Here is a 22,258-nt window from a genome sequence, read left to right as displayed (position 1 = left end):
TGCAGCAGCAATTCCTCTTCTTCCAGCTGGGCTTCAAGGATGAGCTTCATGTTTCAACTTAAGCTTCTGAACTAATTGGTAAGTAAGAGTTCCCCAAATATACACATCTGTCCCTCATTCACTCTGGTTGAGCCAGGCTCAGTCAGCCAATCCGACAGAAGGGCATTCATGCAGGCAGGCAGTCAATCATGCTCACGGGCATTCAGGCCATTCACTTTCACCCAGACACCCATAACACGGAATGTGGCTTGGGGAAAGCACCCAGACTTTCAGCACACCACACTGCATTCATGTCAGTTTCAGGCGAGGCTGTCACATTCATTGTGTCACACACACAGAAACCACACACCCATAACATAGAATGCATATTGGTCACAGACTCTATTCACCTAAGCCCCACTCCAAGGGTGTACCCACAACATACAGTCACTGGGAAGGCTCCAGCCAATCTGGCCAGGACTTCTACAAAATAACATATATGGTTCTTCCACCCAAAAGCCAGTCAGGGGAAGGGATAGAGTCAGGGCTTCCCAGGACTTTGGGAAAAAAAGGTAACAGGCAATAGAAACCAAGTAGCCACAGGGGCCATCTTGTCTTCTATCAGGAATCCACTGATTCCTATGACAGGGCCTCGGTATGCCAAAATGGAGTATACTCAGAGCACCTCCCAAATTTAGCATGGAGCTGCCACCAGCCCATACCCTGCTCTGTGGGCAACACACAGGTGCCCAAACACACACACAATGGGTACAGGGTTGTACCCCCACCCATGGGTGCCATAAGGGTATCCCAAGGGTCTCTGTTCATCACAACCAAAAAGAGGAAGAGCTGCACTGCCAGGACTCCCAACTTGACTCCTGTGCAGAACACAACACAGAACACACATGATAAGGGAGTGCAGGACAAGGGCATGGAGGCCCTGTACCTCCAACACATTTCCAGCATCACAGTCACCCCCTAGACTGAGGTTAGGTTGGTCTAATCTCCCATGAGATTGACACCCTCATCCAGACGGTCAAAATACCTTCTGGAAAGGCCATCTGCATTATCATGACTCTTCCCTGGTCTATGCTCAATAGTGAAGTCTAGCCCTTGCAGGCTAATGGACCACTGGAGCAGGTTGGGGTTTTCACCCTACATCTGCATAAGACACTTTAAGGGATTGTGGTATGTTTGGACCCTGATGGTAGACCCAGTAAGATAAGACCAAAACCACCTAAGGTTCCAAACTATACTGAAACATTCCTTTTCAACAGGGGCCAATCTAAGTTATCTACCTTTGAGTTGCCTACTAATGAATATGATAGGATGTTCTCTCCCTTTTTCATCTAACTGGGACAACACAGCTTAAATTCTGGTGTCACAGGCATCAGTTTGAACATTAAAGGGTTTGCTGCAATCAGGAGCACACACACAGGTGCCCTACACAGACTTTCCTTCAAGCCAACAAAGGCCCTGTGACATTCTTCAGTCCAAGGAACCTTCCTTGGTTGTTTGGGTAATGTCAGAGCTGTCAGAGAGGCAGCTCTGGTTCCATAGTCCACCATGAAGTTCCAGTAATACCCAGTGAGGCCCAAAAAGCTCTCACATCGGTTTGAGTAGTGGGAGCCTTCCAGTCATGAGCATCCTGTACTTTACTGGGGGGAGGTTGGATTTGAACTCCTCCTACCTAATGACCAACGTAAGACAATTTCCCCTGAGCTATCTGGCCCTTGGTGACCCTGATAGTCAGGTTAGCCCTTTTAAAGGCCTGCAACACGGCATACACATGAGTCAAATGCTTCTCACAGGTGGAACTGAAGACGGCAATGTTGTCTAGATAGGTCACATGATTGAGCAACCTTTGGAAGGTGGCAGGGACATTCTCCAACCCAAAATGTGTGACTCTAAACTGGTAGAGCACCTCAGGTGTTGAGAACGCAGTTTTCTCCTTGGACTGGTCCGCCAGAGCTATTTGCCAATAGCCTGAGGTGAGGTCAAAGGTGCTTACAAATGTGGCAGCACCTATGGTGTCCATGAGCTCATCAGCCCTGGGAAACGGGTGAGCATCAGTTTGGGTGACAGTACTGACTCCTCGGTAGTCCACACAGAATCTCCAATCCTAGGTACCTGGCTGGAAACTTGCCTATGGGACAAGGACCACATGGCTGGACCAGGGACTGGTTGAGGTTTCAATTACACCGAGATCCAACATCTTGGCAACCTCAAGCCTGGTTCTTGACAGTATCTCACATCCGATAGCATCCGATTTGGACAGGTACACTGTCACCTTCATCAATTGCATGCCTGCACCACGGGATGCGTCCTGATGTCAGTGAGAACATAGGGGCATACTGCTGCAGCAAAGCCATGCAGGCCCTCTGCTGCTCTGGTGTCACATCGGGAGAGGGATGTACTGCCTTCACTGAACCAACCTGATGGTTGTAATGCAGCAAATCAGGAAGGGGCTCACTCTCACCCCCTCTTGCTCTGAAGCTAGCAGAAGACATGAGACTTCCTCTTTTCAGTGGGAAGGCTTGAGCCTGTTGACATGGCATACCTGAGGGACTACCCCAGGGACTCCCATGTCAACCAGATAGCTGACTTTGCCCATCTTGGAGATTATCCAGAAGGGTCCAGTCCACTTATCAGCCTGAGCTCTAGGCTTGGTAGGCTCCATCACAAGGATCTCTTGACCTGAAGTCTAATCCACTTGTGAGGGCTTAAGGTCATGCCAATACTTGTTTAATTCTTGGCTTGCCTTAAGATTTTCTGATGCCTAGCCCATACTCTGTGCCATCCTCCTTCTGTGGCCTAACACATAGTCCCCCACTTGCTTGGCAGGACCTGGAGGGTTGGCTTCCAAACCTTCTCTGATCACGGCAAGGGGCCCCATCACAGGATGTCCAAAAAGAAGCTCAAAGGGGCTGAAACCAACACCCTCTTGAGGCACTTCTCCATAGGCAAACACCAGAATGGTATGAGGAGATCACATTTACTCCTTTGGGGCTCTTCCAAAGCACCCAGCATGCCCTTGATAGTCTTATTAAACCTCTCAACTAGACCATTGGTCTGGTGATGGTAGGAGGCGGAGAACGTATATGTTACCCCACAATCCTTCCACATTGTTTGCATGTAACTAGACATGAAGTTGGATCCTCTGTCAGAGACCACCTCTTTAGGAAATTCAACTCTGGTAAAAATGCACAGGAGAGCCCTGGCAACCACCTTGGAAGTAATGGTCCGAAGGGTTATAGCCTCAGGGTACCTGGTGGCATGATCAATCAGTACCAGGATGAAGCAGTGTCGACTTTATGTAGGAGGTTCTAGGGGACCAACAATGTAGATACCCACCCTCTCAAATGGTGTGCCAATCACTGGCAAAGGCTGCAGTGGGGCAATGACACTGCCTCAAGTCTTGCCAGACAACTAACAAGTGGGACAGGTCCTGCAGTGAGCTTCCACTTCTACTCCCATCCTGGGCCAATAGAAGTGGGCTGATAAACTTTGCTTGGTCTTTTTGGTTCCAAGATGACCAGCTAAGGGCACCTCATGTGCCAACTGCAAAGGGAAGGGCCTGTATACCTTGGGTACAACCCACCTATTGACTGCACCAGGTTCAGGCTGAGTGGGCTCACTGTACAAGTGCTCACTCTTCCAACAGATCTTAAAGGACCTAAGCACTTCACCCTGTGCCTGGGCCTGGGCCTATTTTCTTAGACGCTCAAGCGAGTGGCACTCTCTTTGAACCCTACAGAAATCCATCCCAGAGGGCCCACCTTCAGCAAGCAAGCACTGGAGGTCTGGTGTGAGTACCTCTCCCTGAGGAGGGTCCTCTGGCTCTTCTTGCTGAAGAGTTGAGATAAGGGTCACCACTGGGCCTAGCTCCTCAGAATCTGGGACCACAGTGGGTGCTGCTGAAACAGCTGGAAGAGAAGGAGCCCCCTTCACATAGGTGGTCTTCTTACTATTCCTCTTAGCCTTGGGTCTCCCCTTTGGCTTGGGTAACTGACTTTCAGTCAGACACTGTTTGACCTGTGACCTAGTGTCTGCAGTAGCAGTCAGAGGTAACCCATCAGAAATTAGCACCAGAATGTCGAAACCATCTAAGTCCATTGCAGTCAACTGGGGTTCAGAGGATTTCCGTAACTGCTGGAAGCCAGTCGAGTTGTGTCGCTGAAAAGCGGGGGGCAGAAGCAGCCTCATCAGGCTTTATTTTTGCCTCTTCTGGGTATGTTAGCTGTGTGCACCAATAATTTTCCAGAGCTCCTAAATATGAGACTTAGGTCTTGAGGGTTACTTTTGCCTCCTCATACCCAGAAGAGGCAACGATAAAGCCTCACAAGGCTGTGGCATGGCGCAATACTGCAGATGAGGATGCAGTAGCCAAACCCGCCTTCTGATGGTGACCACTTGGTACCGAGGCCCTGAATAAAGTGCCACTTTTTGGATAGCCACTGAAACCGGTAGGCCAGTTCTTTTTGTCCTAGGGTTAGTTAACCCTACCCGGAGGAAGTTAAGTAGAAAACTGAGGAGACAGCTGTGCGTGTACTCTGTACACTCTTTATTAGTCACACTTTATATAGTTTTTATTTAGTGTTTTTAAAATCTTTGGTGGGGCTAATAAGCAGGGAAATTAAAAAGGGATAACTGCCCTTTATGGTCTCCAGCACACCCTGAGGTCCATTTCCTAATGGCCACAGGTGTCTGTGTTTTAGAATTGGTATTTAGAAACCTTCTCATTGCCTGGAGTAGATAGGGCAAGCTTCTTTAGTCCATCCCCTAACCCTAGATAAGTGGCACACCCATGCAATCTAGGGCTCAGACATCTCAGGAGGGCTTAGATAGCATGGTTGGAGGGCAAGTTAAGTTGCACATATGGCAACATTAAAGTATAAACAAATTGAATCACAGACCTGTGTCTTGCATGTGTTAAGATGTTTTATGGTACACCTTCAGGTCATCTACCTACCCCTAGCCCCCTAGTATGTTTGTAGCCCATGAAGTCTTCCATGTCAACAGGCTCAACCATTTCCACAGGCGAGGATACGTCTCATGTCTCTTGCTAGCTTTTGCTTGATTCATACATTTCTTCAGAACTCAGCCCCTGCATACCGCTGTGTTGAGATTCTGCTCTACGGGTCTCATTAAATGTTCACATGTGGTGGCTCCTCTCTGCTGGTTATTTCAAGGCTTAAAAGCTCCTCTTGGCAGAGTGCAAGGGGAGCAGGGGGCAACAGATGGGCATTTGGAGACCCCAACAATAGATGGAAAAGCATCCTACTTCTCTTCGCACTTAGCCCAATTGCTGTTGGGTCAGATCCTATATTGTGCTTTAAAATCATCACTGTCTATGCCAAGGGCTGTGAAGATCAACTCCACGGGGCGTGTTACTCGCAGTGTGCAATAATGATCACACTTAATCACTGTATTATGGATACAAATATTCTACTTCTTTAAGATATATATGATGTTGTACCCCCTACTGTGTGTTATAAGTATATTACAAGGCACCAAGGGGTTCCGTGACCAAATAAAGGAACACGGCTGAAGGCTGAGTTCCTTTGTAAGGTCACAGATCACCGAGGTGACTTGCAATATCCTTTTAATGTATGGCAGTGGGTATTTTATTCATTATAGTACATGGCCACACGCTTTCATTCCCTTTAGTTCCTGGCCTCTTGCTTAATCTAATGTAAGAGCTTTTTAATTTGTTGATCCATATAATCAACTCAGAATCTGTTTGGATTCAATAAAGCTAATATGCAGCGTCTAGTATGTCACAGAAATATAATTCAAGCAGTTGAATAAAATGCATGGAAAAAAGGTTTTCATTTTGTATTTTAAAGTAATGACAGATTATTGCTCAAATTTGTTAATCTCTGGCAGAACACAAATTAAACATTCTATCATAAACTGCCTGTAAAGTGTTGCATAAAACTATTTTAAAAGCAAGGAATCTGAGAAGCGTGTCACAGTTCTAATTCAGTGCTGCACTGACAGCTATAATTCTGCTTTGTGCTGTCTCATGTGACTTGGCATTGTGATGTCACAAATTAAGTGTACTAACTGATTAGAGAGCAGTTGTGATGCCATGTTCTTATTACAGGTTACTTGGCATGTCACAACCAGCTTGTAATATGAACATTATTTGCAGGCTTTTATATGGAAATTTGCGGCTGCCATGTGTTAAAAAATGTATTAAAAACTTGAACTAAAGGTGTAGCATGCAAGATGTTATAGTGTTCCATGGAACAGCGCTATTTTGGTTGCAAAGCCTAGCCCGCCCTCTGGTGCCTCTTTAATGAAAAGCAGAGGATTCACATGAGTTACATAATATCTTTGAAGCAGAAATGGTGCAATCCGCTCTCTCCTTTTATAGATGTATGCTAGTGTCTATGTGTGTGCTGCTTGCGTGCATGTTTGCTTGGGTCTGTTCCTCAACAATATTGGAGAGGTGTCTTCTTCCATGCAGGTGTGTCAACTATGTATTTGCTTTTCTTAAATGTACGCTTTTGGGAAAATGTTTCCATTCATTACTGCTATGAACAGACTGGTCCTTCATCTCGAGAACGCTTTGCGAGGTGAAAGCTATGCTTAAATGCTGGGTCATTCAGTGCTGTACTTTTTATGTCTGACTACTCGATGTTGTCTGTTTTTTTAGGCTGCGGCATTAATCTTGGACTGAGAGGATTGGAGTCTTCAGAGGAGTTTTTTTATAGAGTGGCCACAGCAGTGGATCGGAATGACATATTTGACGCCTTATCTGACAAAATCAAGCACTCGAAGCAAGTGGCAGAAGAGTTCAGGCAGCATGGCCTGCTCGATGCAGTGTTTAAGTGAGGCAAAAGAGGGAGACTGCACGTGATTGGGACATGATGTGCAGTGAAAAGAACCAACGCAGCAGGATCCACTAGAGGACTTGTGCTAATGTATGTTTTAGAGTCAAAATGCATTGCGTTTAGACACAAAAGTGCATTTGTGTTCCATTAGTCAATCACACATGTCAATTATTTGCACGTTTTTCAAAACACCACCTCACACAATACTTACTGTGTCCCCTCCACCAGCACGTGTCTGAGTATCCTACATTATTTCTCTCTTTCAAAGAGACACAGCAGTTTTGTGCTAGTTGATTAGAGGGTGTGGTCACACTCGCCCACCATTTGCTTATATTTTAATCACCCCGTGATAAATGAACTTCATATGCACAGAATAATGCAATGGAGCTGATCTCACTGATCTAGATTGGGTTGGGGTTACCATTGTACCAAGTTCTTTGGATGTGAAAGAGAAGACAGTGACCGAACAGATTTGCAAAACAAATGTCGCCATTGTTCTATTTAAAGTCTGTTGGACATTGTGGATACAACTGTTTTGGGAATTAAAAAATCAAACAAATATATTATAAACATTTTTGTAAGAGAGCAGTTGTAACAATATATTGGCAGATCATGCTTAACATAGGGAGTCCCCCCAATTAAGATGGATACAATAGATCATTGATTTTCGGATTCAATAAACCCTATCTATGACTCATATAGAGCCACGTCGACCCCCTGCCCACCTGTGCCAACAATGAGACAAGAACAAGGTCGGGGTATAGAGAGAATATATATTTATTTAAAGTATATGTTCTATAAATCTTTTAAAGGTTACACACACCACCTTCTCTGTGGCACAAAACAAACCTTCAACACAACATGTACTTTCCTTTTTGTGATAAACATGCAAATATGACTTGATAACGTTTAGATTGAAAACAAAGCACAGTTTCAATTTTGAAAAATCGATCAATTTACAATCACACAGACTGTGGAGATATTTTCTTATTTATAGAATCTTTCTTCCTTCACCCCAAAAGCAATGCAAACATTGTTCGGCTAGCAGAGTCACTTCCTCACTCTCAAGAAAGAGTGTACATTTTGCAATGGAGAATTACACAGGGTTTTACACTTCTCTCTACAAACACCAACAACCAAGGCATCAGTTATATGCAGCACTCCTCTGCTTGAAGGGCACGTCTAGGGAGAGGGGACAGTTTAGTAATTGTGTTTTGGGCGTAGGGCACACCTTTGTTTAAATATAATGTTTAAGAAGGGGTTACAATTGAGAATTTTGTTTTGGGACAAAAATACCTTGTGTTGAAAGGCATGGTTTTTGGAAGTGGTATCAGTTGGGAATTTTGATTTGAGATCCACACCTTTCTGTTTTAAACGCAAGGTTTGGGATTGGTGTCACTTCAGAATTTTATTTTGTGGCCAGGACACCCCAGTTCATTAGAGAAATCTTGGTTGGTTGAACAGGAAAAATAAAGGCACCCAATTACTTTCTGTGACTATAACTAAATTCCCGGTAGGAAAGAGGGTGGAAGTTTCAACCTCCTCAAAGCTCGCCCCTGCGTCAACCTATTTAGGAGTTAATTAAACTAAGATTCAGTCAAATATGCTAAGGGTCCACACAATTAGCTCCCAAAGGGAAGATAGTAAGGCAGGTAGACCCTCATACACAATTTGGTTTCAAATGGATCAATTCTATTTACATTGGACCTCTGTTTTGGGGCACTCAGGAAAGACAGCCAGGAACCTCTGGGGGATCAGTTTGAGTCTGGTCATAGGCTGCTGTCAAAGATAGTCCCAGCATCCATCCCACATATGGCTCTCCTTAAGAACAGGGCCCCAGTTAGCTTTTGGCTTTCCCAGTTTCTCTCTCCCAGGCAAAGTTTAAGGCCTCTCAATGTCAAGGCCGCTCCACCCAAGTAAGGTCAGGCATCTATCTCAGGATTCACCTAGGTGGATTATAGGCAAATCCTTGAAATTATTTAGCAACTCTCCCTCCAAGATAATTTTTGTGCAGGTCCCTACCACAAATTATTAAGATCAGGAGGTGCCAACTTATTAGCCTCAAATTTCCATCGGCCCTTGGAGTTCCATTATTGAAGTGTAGTGGTGAGGTACACGCCTTCTCATTTACAAATTACTTTCATGACAACTTCTTCACTCAAAAAGTCCCTACATGGCAACATTTAGTATTTATCAATAAATTCCATAATATTTAGATATTAATGTTCTCCGACTCCTGGCGGCTAGCTGGATAGCTTACTTTCATTTTGGCACGTTATTGCATTGGCACGCTATGTTTTTTTGCCCTTTTTGCAAAAACTAACATAGTTGGGAATATGGGACGTCCTAATCCTATATCTATTGAATAAGTCATTAGCTCCCCAACGTTCGGATTTCTAACATTTTTAGGGCAGGCAGCTAGAAACACCTTTTACAATGTAAATAAAAAAACTCCAAATCACACTTAAATGAAAGACACATAAACACAATTGCCTGGAAACAAGCTACAAAATGACATCTGTCACAGCCCTGTGAGTATCACAGGTTCATGTTTATTAAATACAGTCACATTTGTGATGTAAGTCAATGGTCATATATTTATACATAGGTTGGCTTAGTTTAATTTCTTAATTTCCTTGAAACCAGTGGTTCAGAGCATCTGCAGTCTCTTGCTGAATTTTGATTTAGCCTGCAATAAAATGACCAATCTCTCTCGAGGAGCCCAAAGCAGTACTAATGGACACTGCAGAGATTGTTTCTTTGTCACCAGATGGTCTCTGATATCATGATGCTGTGCTAGCATTTGCCATTTTACCTTGTAATTTTAAGTTGATCACAAGTCCAATCTAACAGTGCACTTTCTTTAAACATTTCACCCACCCGGGCTGGCTCTGTGTGGATCTGGCCCGTCGTAAATACCTGGTATGCTCCAGCCTCAAAGAGATTTGCCTTCCAGATAAGGGGCCCAACAGACCTGCAACGGGGGAAGACACTTGAGAAATCTGCCGAGCACCCACATGGCCCTGTCTTCCATGGGTTGATACACGATTTACATTTTGAATCTAAAAACAAAATAGCCTTCTCAATTATTGCATTCTTTTCCCAGTGCAGTATTTTACTTATTTAAACAACTTAAATCTTTCTTTTATTGTTCAATGCCCTTTTGAATCTGTGTATTTACTTCCTGCTTGGCACAACAGTGGTTTATTAATGGGGCAAGAAGAATTAAACCCTGCTGTTCATTTTGTAATTTACCATGTGCATTTGCATACTCAGCAACATGTTTAACTCCATGTATTTGTGACTTCAGCTGCAAAATGCACTCAGCTTCTCATTCAAGATAATGTCAGTTCCTGTGTTGCTTAATTTTTAGAGTGCACATCATTTTGATGTGCGGCAGTTTCAATGACAAATCCCACTTTTTTGTCTCTCAACCAACAGTGTGCCTTTTCCATCTTTACGTATTTCTTGTGTGAACTTTCAGCAAGCCACATATTTTCCAGGACACACAGTTCTTTCTGTCAGTCTCAGCAAGACACTTGTTTTGCATTTACTAAGCCCCTTTTCTGTGTTATGGGTTTAGACCTGTCATGTATCCAGTGTGCCTTGCTATCAGAACCACGTATTTCCAATTAGAGGCCTAACCTCGCCTTTCCTTGTGTGTGCTAGGGCTGTCATTAAACCCCACTCTGTACACAGCTCCCTAAAATGTATTTCTTCCTTAAGTTAAATGAAATACAATGTGTGCAAAGATAACTATTTCATTCACAAATATTTCCTTGACTACTTCAAGCTGAGCTAAATGCCATTAATTTGCTGGATTTTGTGGTTGTATTACACAATATTACAGCTCTCTGGAGGTTGAAGAATAACACTACAGTATACAAAGGTAGATATGTAACAACACATTATAAATGAACAGTGTACACTACTGAACCTCTGAAACAAGAGACTTGAATGTGGGCTGAAGGGTTTGGTGGTCGTGTAGCATCCTGTGGAGATCATATGATGAATAAAACAAGTCATGAAGGTACCAGAGTCACTATTCTAATGTCCATCTGATGTCCATGTAGTGGTACGGTTCAATGATTTATTTAACACCATCCATTGGAATCAAAGAAATGATTAGTAGTTGATAAGAAGTTGTTAGAACTAACAGTACATTATTATGTAGAGACTTGACATACATGGGCCTCTGAACAAGTAAAGTCTAAACCATGTTTTAGAAAGCATGATGAGCCACTGCCATAATTACAGAGGTCGAATGGGATGAGTACTGATTTGTTTGCATGTACACTTGAGCCCATGAGGCCGTGCATCTGTATGTCAGGCTTGTTCCAGGGCTTGGGAATGCTCAGTTATGCCCCAACACTGCCCTTTTATTGGTGTATGCACCGCAAATGTAGGTTGGTTGAATGCCTGGTAATTCATTGGGGAAGCACATATGCAGAGAGTCAGCTATCATTATGATATGAGGAATGATCTGTGTTGGGATGAAAGTGAGTCTATCACACCCCCCTATGTGCTTTACGGTGAGGTGAATCCTCTATGAAATAGTGTATTGTGCAAGGGGGAGAGAACTGCACTATGAAACTCTGCCCAGTTCTAATATAGAGCGAATAGATGCATAACCTTAGAAGGCGCATAGAAAGAAATGCCATTTTGTAATTATGGCAGAGGCACAGGCTTGCATGGCCGTGCTACGAAACTCTTAGGTCTATGGAAGGATTCGACTAGGCACAAATCAGAATGAGCCCGCACCACCCATGCTCACAGAAGCTCACTTCGTCCCTGTGCCTTCACTGTTGCAAACATTTAATATCATTGGAAGGAATGGACCCTGCAAGGCCGTGAGACAACAGCAGGCTCCTCGCAATGCACATTCATCACAACCAAGCTATCAGCGGGACTGTAACCCCACACAGCCATCACAGAGTCAGATCCCACATCACTGACCCGACCTCCACACCTCTGCATTCCATGATAGCAAGGGACACCCATCCCCTAACATAAACCAAATGACCATAAAATATTTAAGTATGTGTGACTGTTTCACCCCTCAGCATAAATGACATCCTTTGTAACACCATATAGATCAAAACAAGGGTAGAAGCCTTGAGTGTGAGATGTGTGGTATCAACAAAGCACAGAATGTGTTGGTCAGTATGACTGTATTTCTTCCTTACTTCCCCCTTGCAGCAGTGCCCGAGCCTCCCAGGTGCATGCCACAGTCATGTAGTACTAGGCTTAGACTTGTATTATAGTTTGTACAATGTAATTTATGAGCGACTTGACCTTCACTCCATGGAGAGATGAGCCCAGCTGACCCATGTGTGAATCAACAGATGGCTGAGAAACGGACCAATTGTAGCCTGGCATCCCCTATGGAGGAGGATCATGTATACTGTCATCTGTGCGGGTTCAGACCCAAATGTGATGTCATCTATGATGCTGTGGCCTCTCAAAAGACATCAACATTTCGTCTGGAGTTAGAGCATTCTCGAGCAGCAGAGTCCTTTGCTGATATTTTGTATTCTGTAGAATGAAACTTTGTTATCCGTGCAAGATATCTCTTGGCTTCTTTCCCTAGAGGGTTGTATTCATCATGGCATGTGTGCATCAGGGACTTGCCTTCATCTGCCAGAGGGGTTGTGGATACTGCATGGGAAGGCAAGTAGAGTTGTACAGGTCTTGTATGGTGCAATAATGCCTTCCAAGGCATATGTATGTACCACTAGGATGTTCATTGTTACTGTAACCAACTAAATGTTTCATAACCAAACTTTCTCTAGGAGGTTCAATATTTCACAGCCTGCTCATGGGAGGGTTTGGGGCACATTTTTGGAACAGGTATACCCCTCTCACCATTGTTGTGGATTTGCTCATGTTGTGGGCCTCTTTGTAAGGGAATTCTTGTTTTTATTTTCCATTTTCATGGCAGCAAGCATGAATCCTGTATAGACTGTCTAGTATATGGTTGGGACACAGAGCACCCCAGCTAAGGTTCTCTATATGGTTGAATGGAAGGGCAACCAAGTCTTAAGCTCTCATGAGGTGATGCAGGAAGGTTCTTAAGTACAGTACAGTGAATTCCCAAGCCCCCACAAAGGAATGTCCACACACTATGCCTGGTGATAACACAACTTCTTTATATAAAGTAAGGTTGCTACCCATATATACACATAAATAATAATACTTTGTAATCAGGCAGTTATATTCAAAGAATGGAAAATATATACACTCTGGTACCACACAATACTTACATTCAGAAATAAATGCACCAACTGCAGACAGTTGTACGTAGGCATGTGAATTCTTAAGTGAGGTGTAACAGCATAGAAACAGGAAGAAAGCCAGGTTAGCTATGACCAGAGGCACAATGCTTTCTTGAGACCAGATACACAATTATGTGTGAAGATCCACCACCTGGGCAACCTGTAATGGAAAAAGAGAGTAACTTATCTTGTCTTTTACATCTCAGTACAAAAATTGTTCCCTTTGCTTTCTTCTTAAAGGTTCTACCACCTCAAAGTATCCCAGAGGCCGTAGGAGAGCAGGATCCAAAGTGAATCTGGGACCCCTGGATGACTCCTGAGGCTTCATCAAAGTATCTTTGGTGCCTTGGCAGGCGAAGTGTCAGGGTTATTCACTATGAGGATGGACCCAACCCGTTGGAAGAATGGGCCACTGGGTTGCTGAGTCCAAGAAGGAAAATGGAACCAAAGTCTTTCTGAAGTGCAGCAGTTTGGCTCTTTGCAGTGCTCTCTTTTGGTCGATGATTTCTCTGACTAGTAGTCCTGGAAAGATTAAACTTGCTTTGGGCTCTTTAAAGGCTTGGCAGATGAGAGTACGACCCCTGGGACCCTTTGATGACTACTGGCGCGATGGGTGCATAGATTACCTTTGGTATTGGGTGTCCGAATATCGTGGTTTTCCATCTTTTGTTTCTTCGATGCTGCAGCTGAAGCATGGACGTCTGGATGGATTCTGGTAGCTGGGCTCAACCACTGTAGTGGACCATGTGGAACATGGACCATCACCAACTCTGGACCCTCAGAACATTTATGTTGGATTATGGTGGTGGGAAAGCCACCGACAAACATTCCTCTGCACTCAGTGACCCTGGACCTTGTCCGGTGGGAAAAGGCGGTCAGTGATGATGGCAAGGATGTCCCTGAAGTATTCTTTGGTAGTTTGGAACTTTTGCAGCTCCTGGTGTCCATCAGCACTATGCCAGGGTACCCCACTCTTTGGGCGGTAGACAGCAATGGGCTTTGAGCAGTCACAAACGCTCATCCGGACCGTGGGTGACACCAATGGACTTCTTCAACTCAAGATATCTAGGCACTCTTTATGACTCATGAAGACCCCTTCTCCGGAAAGCAGGCACACAGGACTGGCTTCCAGGGCACTTCAGATAAAGAGTAGAATGTTGCACGATGGTCCCTCATAGCTCAGGGAAAGGTCTCCTTCACATGTCCTTTCTCGATCAGTCATTGGAAGAACATGGCAGCTTTTGGATTAGACTAAGAAAATAAAGCAGCAGACTTCTTCTCCAGCTGAGCTTCAGAGAACAGCTTCTTCTTTCTCCATTTTCGACTTCAGCTTCTGAACAAATTGGTGAGTGAGAGGTGCCCTGTATACACATTGGTCCCCATTCACTCCGGCTGAGCCAGGCTCAGTCAACCAATCATGCAGAAGGGCATTCATTCAGGCAGGCAGCCAAGCAGGCTCACATGCATTCAGGCCATTCACTCCACCCAGACACCCATGACAAAAAATGTGGATTGGGGAAAGTACCCAGTATTTCAGCATACTACACTGCATTCACTCCAGTTTCAGTCAGGGCTGTCTCAGGCAGTGTGTCAAACACACCACACCCAGACACCCATAATACAGAATGTGAGTTCACTTCAGACTCCATTCACACAGGTTCCACCCCTAGGATGTACCCACACCACACAGCCCCTGCGAAGGCTCCAGTCAGTCTTCCAGGAGGTAGCCCCAGAGCCATATATGGTATTTTCACCCAACAGCCAGTCAGGAGGAAGGGAACAGAGACAGGGCTTCCCAGGACCTTGGGAAACAAGGTAAACGGCAATAGAAATCAAGAGGCCACAGTGGCCATTTTGCCTTCTATCAGGAATCCATTGATTCCTATTTCAGGGCCTAGGTGTCCCAAAAATGGAGGACACTCAGAACCACTGCCAAGTCAGCATGTCACTGCCACCAGCCCATACCCTGCTCTGTGAGCAAAACATAAGTGCCCAAAAAGACACACAAGGTGTACAAGGGTGTACCCCTACCGATGGGTGCCATGAGGGTATCCCATAGGTGTTGTTCACAAAAAGGAAAACATGAAGAGCTGCACTGCCAGAGGTCCAGACTGGACCTCAGTGGTAAAAAACAAAGAAAAAACACACAGAGAAGTGGTAGGACAAGAGCTAGGAGGCCCTGTCCCTCCTAAAGGCATTTCCAGCATCACAAATCCCCTTGGCAAAAGGCCTACAAACCCTTGCAGAATCAGAACAATAGTGAAAAGGGGTTACTATTCGAACATCAGGACTGCAAGAAGACCCTGGAGCAGCAGTGTGTGAAGATAAGTAAAATAAGAAAAGCATTCTTACAGTCATGTATATGAATACACACACTTTTTAATTTTACTTATAACATGCACTGAAACACTTTATGTATTTTACTTACCTAAGATTGTTGCTGCTACATGGTCTTCTTGCAGTCCTGGTGTGCGAATAGTAACCTACTTTGTGGGTTTGTATTTGTTTTTGGGACTGTTTCTAAGGAAATGTGGGTGTGCTACCATTTTCACGTGTCAGAATTGATGCCGATGTCTGGACTGTAAAAATCATGGGGCTGCTAGAAAAAGCAGGGGCCACTGCAGTCCCTACTAATTTACTGGCTGTATCAGTCACCAGTTACCCTGGGTTCCACCGTATTGCGGTGGTTGAGCGGACCCCTGCAACACCAGTGAGTGAGCAGGCAAAGGAAGGATCACTACACCAATACGGGATGCAAGCATGTTCTGTCCAACAAGATTCCTGATTGGGTAGAATCATTGTTAAACACCTTCAGATTGTTTTAAATTGCACAGGGACATAACAAATAAAATGTTCTGTTGCAGCAAATTCAGGCCCAACAAAATCCTAATTCTGAATAGCCATTTTATTTTCTTGTGTAACAATGTTTTGCCACAAGGGTGACTAGTGCCACTATATGTGCCAAAAATAAAAAGCTAATATCAAAGTTTCATACCTTTATTAAGCCTAAAGCCACCAGTTGATTGCGCTCAGTTTGTATTTACTTGTTTCCTTGGGCATGCCTAAACAATTACTCCATCCTGTATTCTTATCCCATGGTGTGTTTCCATTGGTTTTCGTAACTTTACTTCTGTTTTGCCTGTACAGTAATTTTTGGGAAATTGAGCGATGGATGATATCTCTGTTATAGGTACTTGTTGTACTCAGCCCATCCCTTCATCACCATCCTGACTGGTTTCGGTCAGGACATCACTTTTCGGTGACATCACTTCCTTTAGAATGTCTTCCATCCTCCCTACATACCTTCTAAATGATGGCACCCAAGCACAGAGATGTCGATTTTCTATTGACAGTCCATGCAGAGTTCATTGTATGTTGTCACAAATCTAAATTTGATATTGGGGGATGTTTAGTTTCAAGCCAAAAACCCTGAGAAACAAGAAAAGCTGGGCTCAACGACCAGCTTCCCACCTTGATCAATGTGTTATTCGTTGCAATTCACTCTAATCAGTATAGTCTAATGGGTTTGGTTTACTTGGGTGTCAAAATTGGCATCACCTAGAAGTGACTCTTTCAAGTGGACACTAGACCAAGGGCCTCACAAACACACATGGTTTAAAAAACTGCTTTGTGTCTCGACATGTACTAAAATGAAAAATTATCATTTATGCAGCGCACGCCACTGGCGTACTTGTCCCTAGCCCACTCATGGCACCATCACGTATGAGCCTAGTTATTTCCAAACAGAATAGAAAAAAGAAAGATTAATGACTGATACATTTCATACCAAAAATACGGTAGGCAGACTCCCTAAAGCAAAATGTGGATTGGTACATTCAAGAAAATTATGTAAAACCAATAATATACACTATACTAGAACACAATTATAATACATTTAAATAATTCCAGCTGGTGTGTATCCAAAAACAGATATCACAATTATTTTAAGCCACTATAGATGCTGAAAACAGTCCTTGAGGTTAAACAAATTTAATAGTACATTTTTAACTGCAAAACAGATTTTGTAGGACATGTTTAGTTAAAAAGACATTTAAGAAGAAGGAACAAGAGCAAAATGACAAACAAGTGTTGAATAGAATTACAAAAATAAACCGAAAACCTCGGTCAAAATAGTACAATGTTCAAATCTTAAAGTAAAATGTAAAATCAAACAACATTAAGAGATAAGATAAGTGACAAGTAAGAAATGCATCAGAGTTGGGTAATAACTAAGAAAACCTAAAAGAAAGAAAAGAAAAGGAGGGCTTCGGCCTCTGTTAATATTCAAAGTTCCGCAGTGCCCAATTTTTTGTTTGTGTTAACAAACTCAAAGATTTGTTGTCCAGGTCTGCTGACTGATATTACATCTTTCAGTTGGCAGGGGGCTTTGCCTGTGGACTAGTCATTAATTGAGTATTGTTTTATTTTATTTATTTATGGGACTGTATTCTCTGTAGATAATGTTGTAGGAAATACTTCCCCAATTCTGCCCCACTTTTACCATATATTTGTTTATTAATTTCACTTATTGTATAGTGGTATTCAAATGTTATGTTGTGGCCTATGTGAGTAAAAGGAGTAAAGGTCTAGTCAGTGTGACCAGATGACAACATGTATCCAACGTACCGTATGTCTAGTCCTGTACTTCCATTTAACAAACGAATGCATTCTAGAATCATCGCCCTTGATGCTTTCAATTGAGCATATTTGACTTATGTACTTTATAGTTATGATATGCCAAAGAAATGCTCAAGGCAGGACCAGGGGTGTTCCATTGCCATGTTTTATGTTGGTCGCCCTAGTGACCCCTCTCCACCAGTGACACACATGTACAAATATGTCAATATAAAAAAAAAAAACACATGATATAAACTTAAAGGGAAATGTTGGGGTGGGAAGGCATGGCTAACTGTGAGGAGGTTCAGTGTAGCACAGATATGAATATTTCAAGTGTGCCTCCCCCGACCCTCGATGTGCAAGCTTTGCACATGCAGACAAGGTACAGCAATTTCCAAGCTATATACACACATACTGACAATCACTCACTCACTCACTCACTCACTCACTCACTCACTCACTCACTCACTTCCTCACTCACTCACTCACTCACTCACTCACTCACTCACTCACTCCACTCACTGGGTAAAGATGCATTTTCCATGCAGCTATCCTAACTACACACACACCCTTGCCACTCAAATCTTTATGCTTGAATGTATGCCCTTGCCCCCCTAATGTGTATGCCTGAATGATGAGTGATCTTTCCATCCAGGAGGTGGATCTCAGTTTTGAAGTTGGATTGTTTAGTTTTGTTTGTTTGTTTATGCTTGAATGCAATTCCATAAAACATACACAGAAACAACTCATACAAAGCAATGTATACATGTAATACATGAAACCAATCAATTATAATAAAATCTTAAAGTTTAAAAAAATCTGACTTAGACAGTAACATTCCTATACCTTATACTTAAGGCCTGCATGAGGAAAGACAGCAATGCCCAGCCTGTTAGTGGTGTGTCTGCTCTCAGTAAATAATAAAGGGCGGAGCGACATTGTGTTAGTCATGCTCCTGTTAACCCTACAAAAGAAAATGATATCTTATATTGGTAGACCATACAAAAGAATAAAAAGTGTAGCAGCCCTTCTTGTGTTGCAGAGCACATATTGCACTTTTCATCCGTGTCATTGCCAGTCCAATGCACTGTTATTGCCGTAAGAGGTAAACAAATTTGGCGAACCTTGGCGATAAGACAACTCTCTTTTAACACATTGCTCCAAACAGGTACAGCGATCTATCATTATTGGTTCTGGAATTCTGAAAGCCATATCATTTAGGGGATCAAATATATCCTGAGAGGGACCATTTCCAATTTTTTGATTGAGATCCGTCCCCCCCACCCAAGTACAACCAAGCTGGACAGTGAATTCTCTCTCAACACTTTGTCTTCCATTAATTGTTTAAGGCTTACTAAACGGTATCGGTAGAAATTACCGAAAGAAAAGTTCGACCTATACAAAAGTTTGTAAATGCATGACACCAAAGGTTTGAACACCAAAAGTTCAAACCTTTGGTGGAATGCATTTAAAAAAAAACACTGCAGGGATTGCGGGGGTGTCTCCCGCACCACCGCGCTCACCATACTATACAGTATGGTGAGTGGGTGTTGCGGGGGACACCCCGGCAGCACACCCAAAACAAAAACAAAAAACGTGGGCTGCAGGTGTGTCCCCCTCAACAACCCGCTCACTACACTGTACAGTAAAGTGAGCGGGGTGTTGCATGGGACACCCCCGCAGCACACCCAAAAGAAAACAAAAAAAAACGGGGGCTGCGGGGGTGTCCCCCACAACACCCCGCTCACTATACTACAAAGTATAGTGAGCGGGGTGTTGCGGGGTCTATTCTAGACTATACTTTAAAGTCTATCCTAGACTATACTAGAAAGTATAGTGAGCGGGCAAAGCAGGGGGAAACCCCTGCAGCTGCCCACAAAAAAAAAAGAAAAGAAAAGAAAAGAAAAGGACCCAGCAGCGCTGGTTCCCGTTCACAAAGTGAAAGGGAACTGGTGCAAGGTAAGTAGGGTATGCATGGGGGTTTGTTCGGGGTGTGAGTTGGGTTGTGAGTTTTGTAGTGTTTTTAATAATATGTTATCAATTCAATCCCTACCTAAATCTAAAGCACTCAGGCAGCAGCAGTTGGGCTGGAGGAAGGGAGGCTGTTTTGTGGAATCCAGTATGGGAATATGTTTAAAACCCACCCTAAATTATTATATGGACCAACAGATAGTGGCACGCTGGATCGCTGGTCTGGGGTGTCTGGGAGGTAGCAGCAGAGTGGGGGAGCCGTGTTTCCATGGAGCCAGAACAAGGAGAGCTGCTCACAATGGGTCATGTCCAGCCCAGTGCTCGCTCCTTTGGGGCATTGAGGAGTATAAGAAGAAGTGCATGCTTGGAACTGTAGTGCATTGCCTCCCAGATGAACGACAGTGTTGGGGAAGACCAGCATTCCCAGAGGCATTCAATTCCCTACCAGGCGAACAAAGGAGTTGGGGAGGAAGTAGGGACAGGTGGTGAGAGCTTGACCTCAACCCAGAAATCCACAAGAAGTCACTTGCCAGCACCAAGCCAGCCGGTGAGTCTCATGAAAAGAAAGAGAGGAAACCCAGAACATATGTGTGGCTAGAGCGGGATCCTGAATATTGAATTGAAATAGGAAACAAATTGACTTGTGTCTGTTGCATTATGAGACTGTCAGTTTCAGTATCTCACAATTGAAGGTTGCACGTGTGCTCATGAGACGCAAAAGCAAACCAGTGGTGAACTTTAAAGCTACCGATAACTGTGAAGCCAGTAATTTAGAGTAGCGGAGTGGTCCGGCAAAAAGCAATAACCCACTCAAAAGTCTCCACAAAATGTTTGATATCTTGTTATAAAGTGACCGACTCCCTTTCATCTGCAGTCTACTTTTGTACACCTGGGAAAAGCTAACTGTCGGAAGGTGTTTGGTCAGGGTTGGGTCTGCCAGACTTGCCTGTCCTCATTAACTGGACAACCTGCTGTCAGAATAAGAGAGTCTGTCTTCCGTGGCTTAGTGTGTTTCTTTGTCAGAAATATTTACCCCGCTAGGTTTCCTCTTCTTCCTGGTATTGTGTGAAAATGTGAGGGGGGTTTCAACGTTGGAGAATCCTATAAAATAGGATGGGGTATGGGCATGGGAAGGGGGGGATACTGCATCTCACCATTGGTTGCCTCAACCCAGTCCCTACATATCCCTCACCCAGGTGATCCTCCCGCACTGGTCAACCCCCAGGGTCTGGATCCAAAGGCGATGGCCGTGTTCTGGACACCTGAGAGAGAGATCCCTGGGGACTAATACGTGAGACACCATTTGGTTTCTCACACGGGCCAATCAGAAACACTATTAAAATACTCTCTCAAAATGTGTTTTCAGCTTAAAATAGTTTCTAGCATTGTTATTTTGATTTGTACTTTTTGTAATCAATTTTCAACCTGAGAATGGAAATTGAGTAGGTGTAGTAGTAGATCATCCCGCTACTGAACCATGTGTCCAAATGCGCAGAAGCGATACCATTGACCCTTCTGGGCATTACATTGCAATGCAGTTGAAAGGTTGCGCATTTGAAGTGTCCGTTTGTCACCGCATTTTGGAGCTATCCAGAGAAATAAACGGGCTAAGATGTACCTCCAACTTTTGAGTCAAGGTAAAAACTGGAGGAATTTTCATCAGGTATTGCTGTATGTTTATGCTCTAGAATGTGGCACATAAGGTGGGTAGTAAAACCAGGTGGTATACAAAATAGTACTTGTTGTTAGCGTTGCCACCTGCCTATTAAGGCCTTAAGCACCAGCATTGTGACAGAACAGCTTAATGATTTCTTTTACAAAAGTGGTGAGACCACCAAAACATCTCCACCTCAGTTCTTTCAGAGCATTAACTAGGAAAGCAGTGTTTCAATCCAACACCAACTCTTCAAGTGACGATGTTTCCTGAAATAGAATTAGCTTGTACTTATTCATCTGTGAAGTGGTTTTCTCGCGCATCAGTTTGCGGATTGCTCTGGCTAAATTCTAGGACAGAAATAACACAGAGCCCACGGAGTTATAATGAATAGGAGCCTTCATTGATGGAACAAACCAGCCGCACTTTGTGCCGAAATCTCAAAGTGCAGAATTGAAGGCAGCGAGGCAGCAGTGAATTGGAACTGAGATAGGCCGCCTAATAACAAAAAAGTCAGCATAAACAAATCAGGTAAACACTGAATCAGTCGCAAAGCCGGGGACACGTTAAAAAAGGAACACATATTGCATGGAAATATAGATGTGTCCTCTACCAGCCTGGCCACAGGCTCAGGGGCAGCTCCACAGGGGGCCCAGGTGATACTTGGGTGGGAAGATGGCACAGAGGACGACTGGTTTGAGACTTTGGGTAGTCAATCTATCTCGTCAAGCGCATTTAGGAGGTCAAATCTATTTTCAGTGACTATGGATACAAGTAATGAATTTTGATGAGAACCAATCTTTGTGATATCCAACTAATTGCCAGTATGCAACCATATATTTTGTTCATGCAACTGGGAAGGACTTGGTACCAATAGTGAAATTGGTTGTTTCATAGGGAAGCCCTTACTCATGCAAACT

The 22,258-nt window shown here is 43.7% G+C and overlaps 1 protein-coding gene across 1 annotated transcript in view; it reads left to right on the top strand.

The window, feature by feature from the left end:
• The window catches only part of LOC138581958 (uncharacterized), a 479,211-nt gene extending 468,359 nt beyond the window's left edge, over positions 1-10,852 (top strand). Inside the window, exon 6 of the mRNA XM_069652872.1 lies at positions 6,644-10,852. Within this exon, the coding sequence (XP_069508973.1) occupies positions 6,644-6,822 (179 nt within the window). The 3' untranslated portion in view covers positions 6,823-10,852. The remainder of the gene's footprint in view (positions 1-6,643) is intronic.
• The last annotated feature ends 11,406 nt before the right edge of the window (positions 10,853-22,258 follow it).

The sequence above is a fragment of the Ambystoma mexicanum genome, chromosome 1p (genome assembly GCF_040938575.1).
Source record: "Ambystoma mexicanum isolate Mex_15411 chromosome 1p, UKY_AmexF1_1, whole genome shotgun sequence".
Lineage (NCBI taxonomy): Eukaryota > Metazoa > Chordata > Amphibia > Caudata > Ambystomatidae > Ambystoma > Ambystoma mexicanum.
The sequence above is the reverse complement of the archived record's forward strand: the minus strand, read 5'-3'. Positions and strand labels throughout refer to the sequence as shown.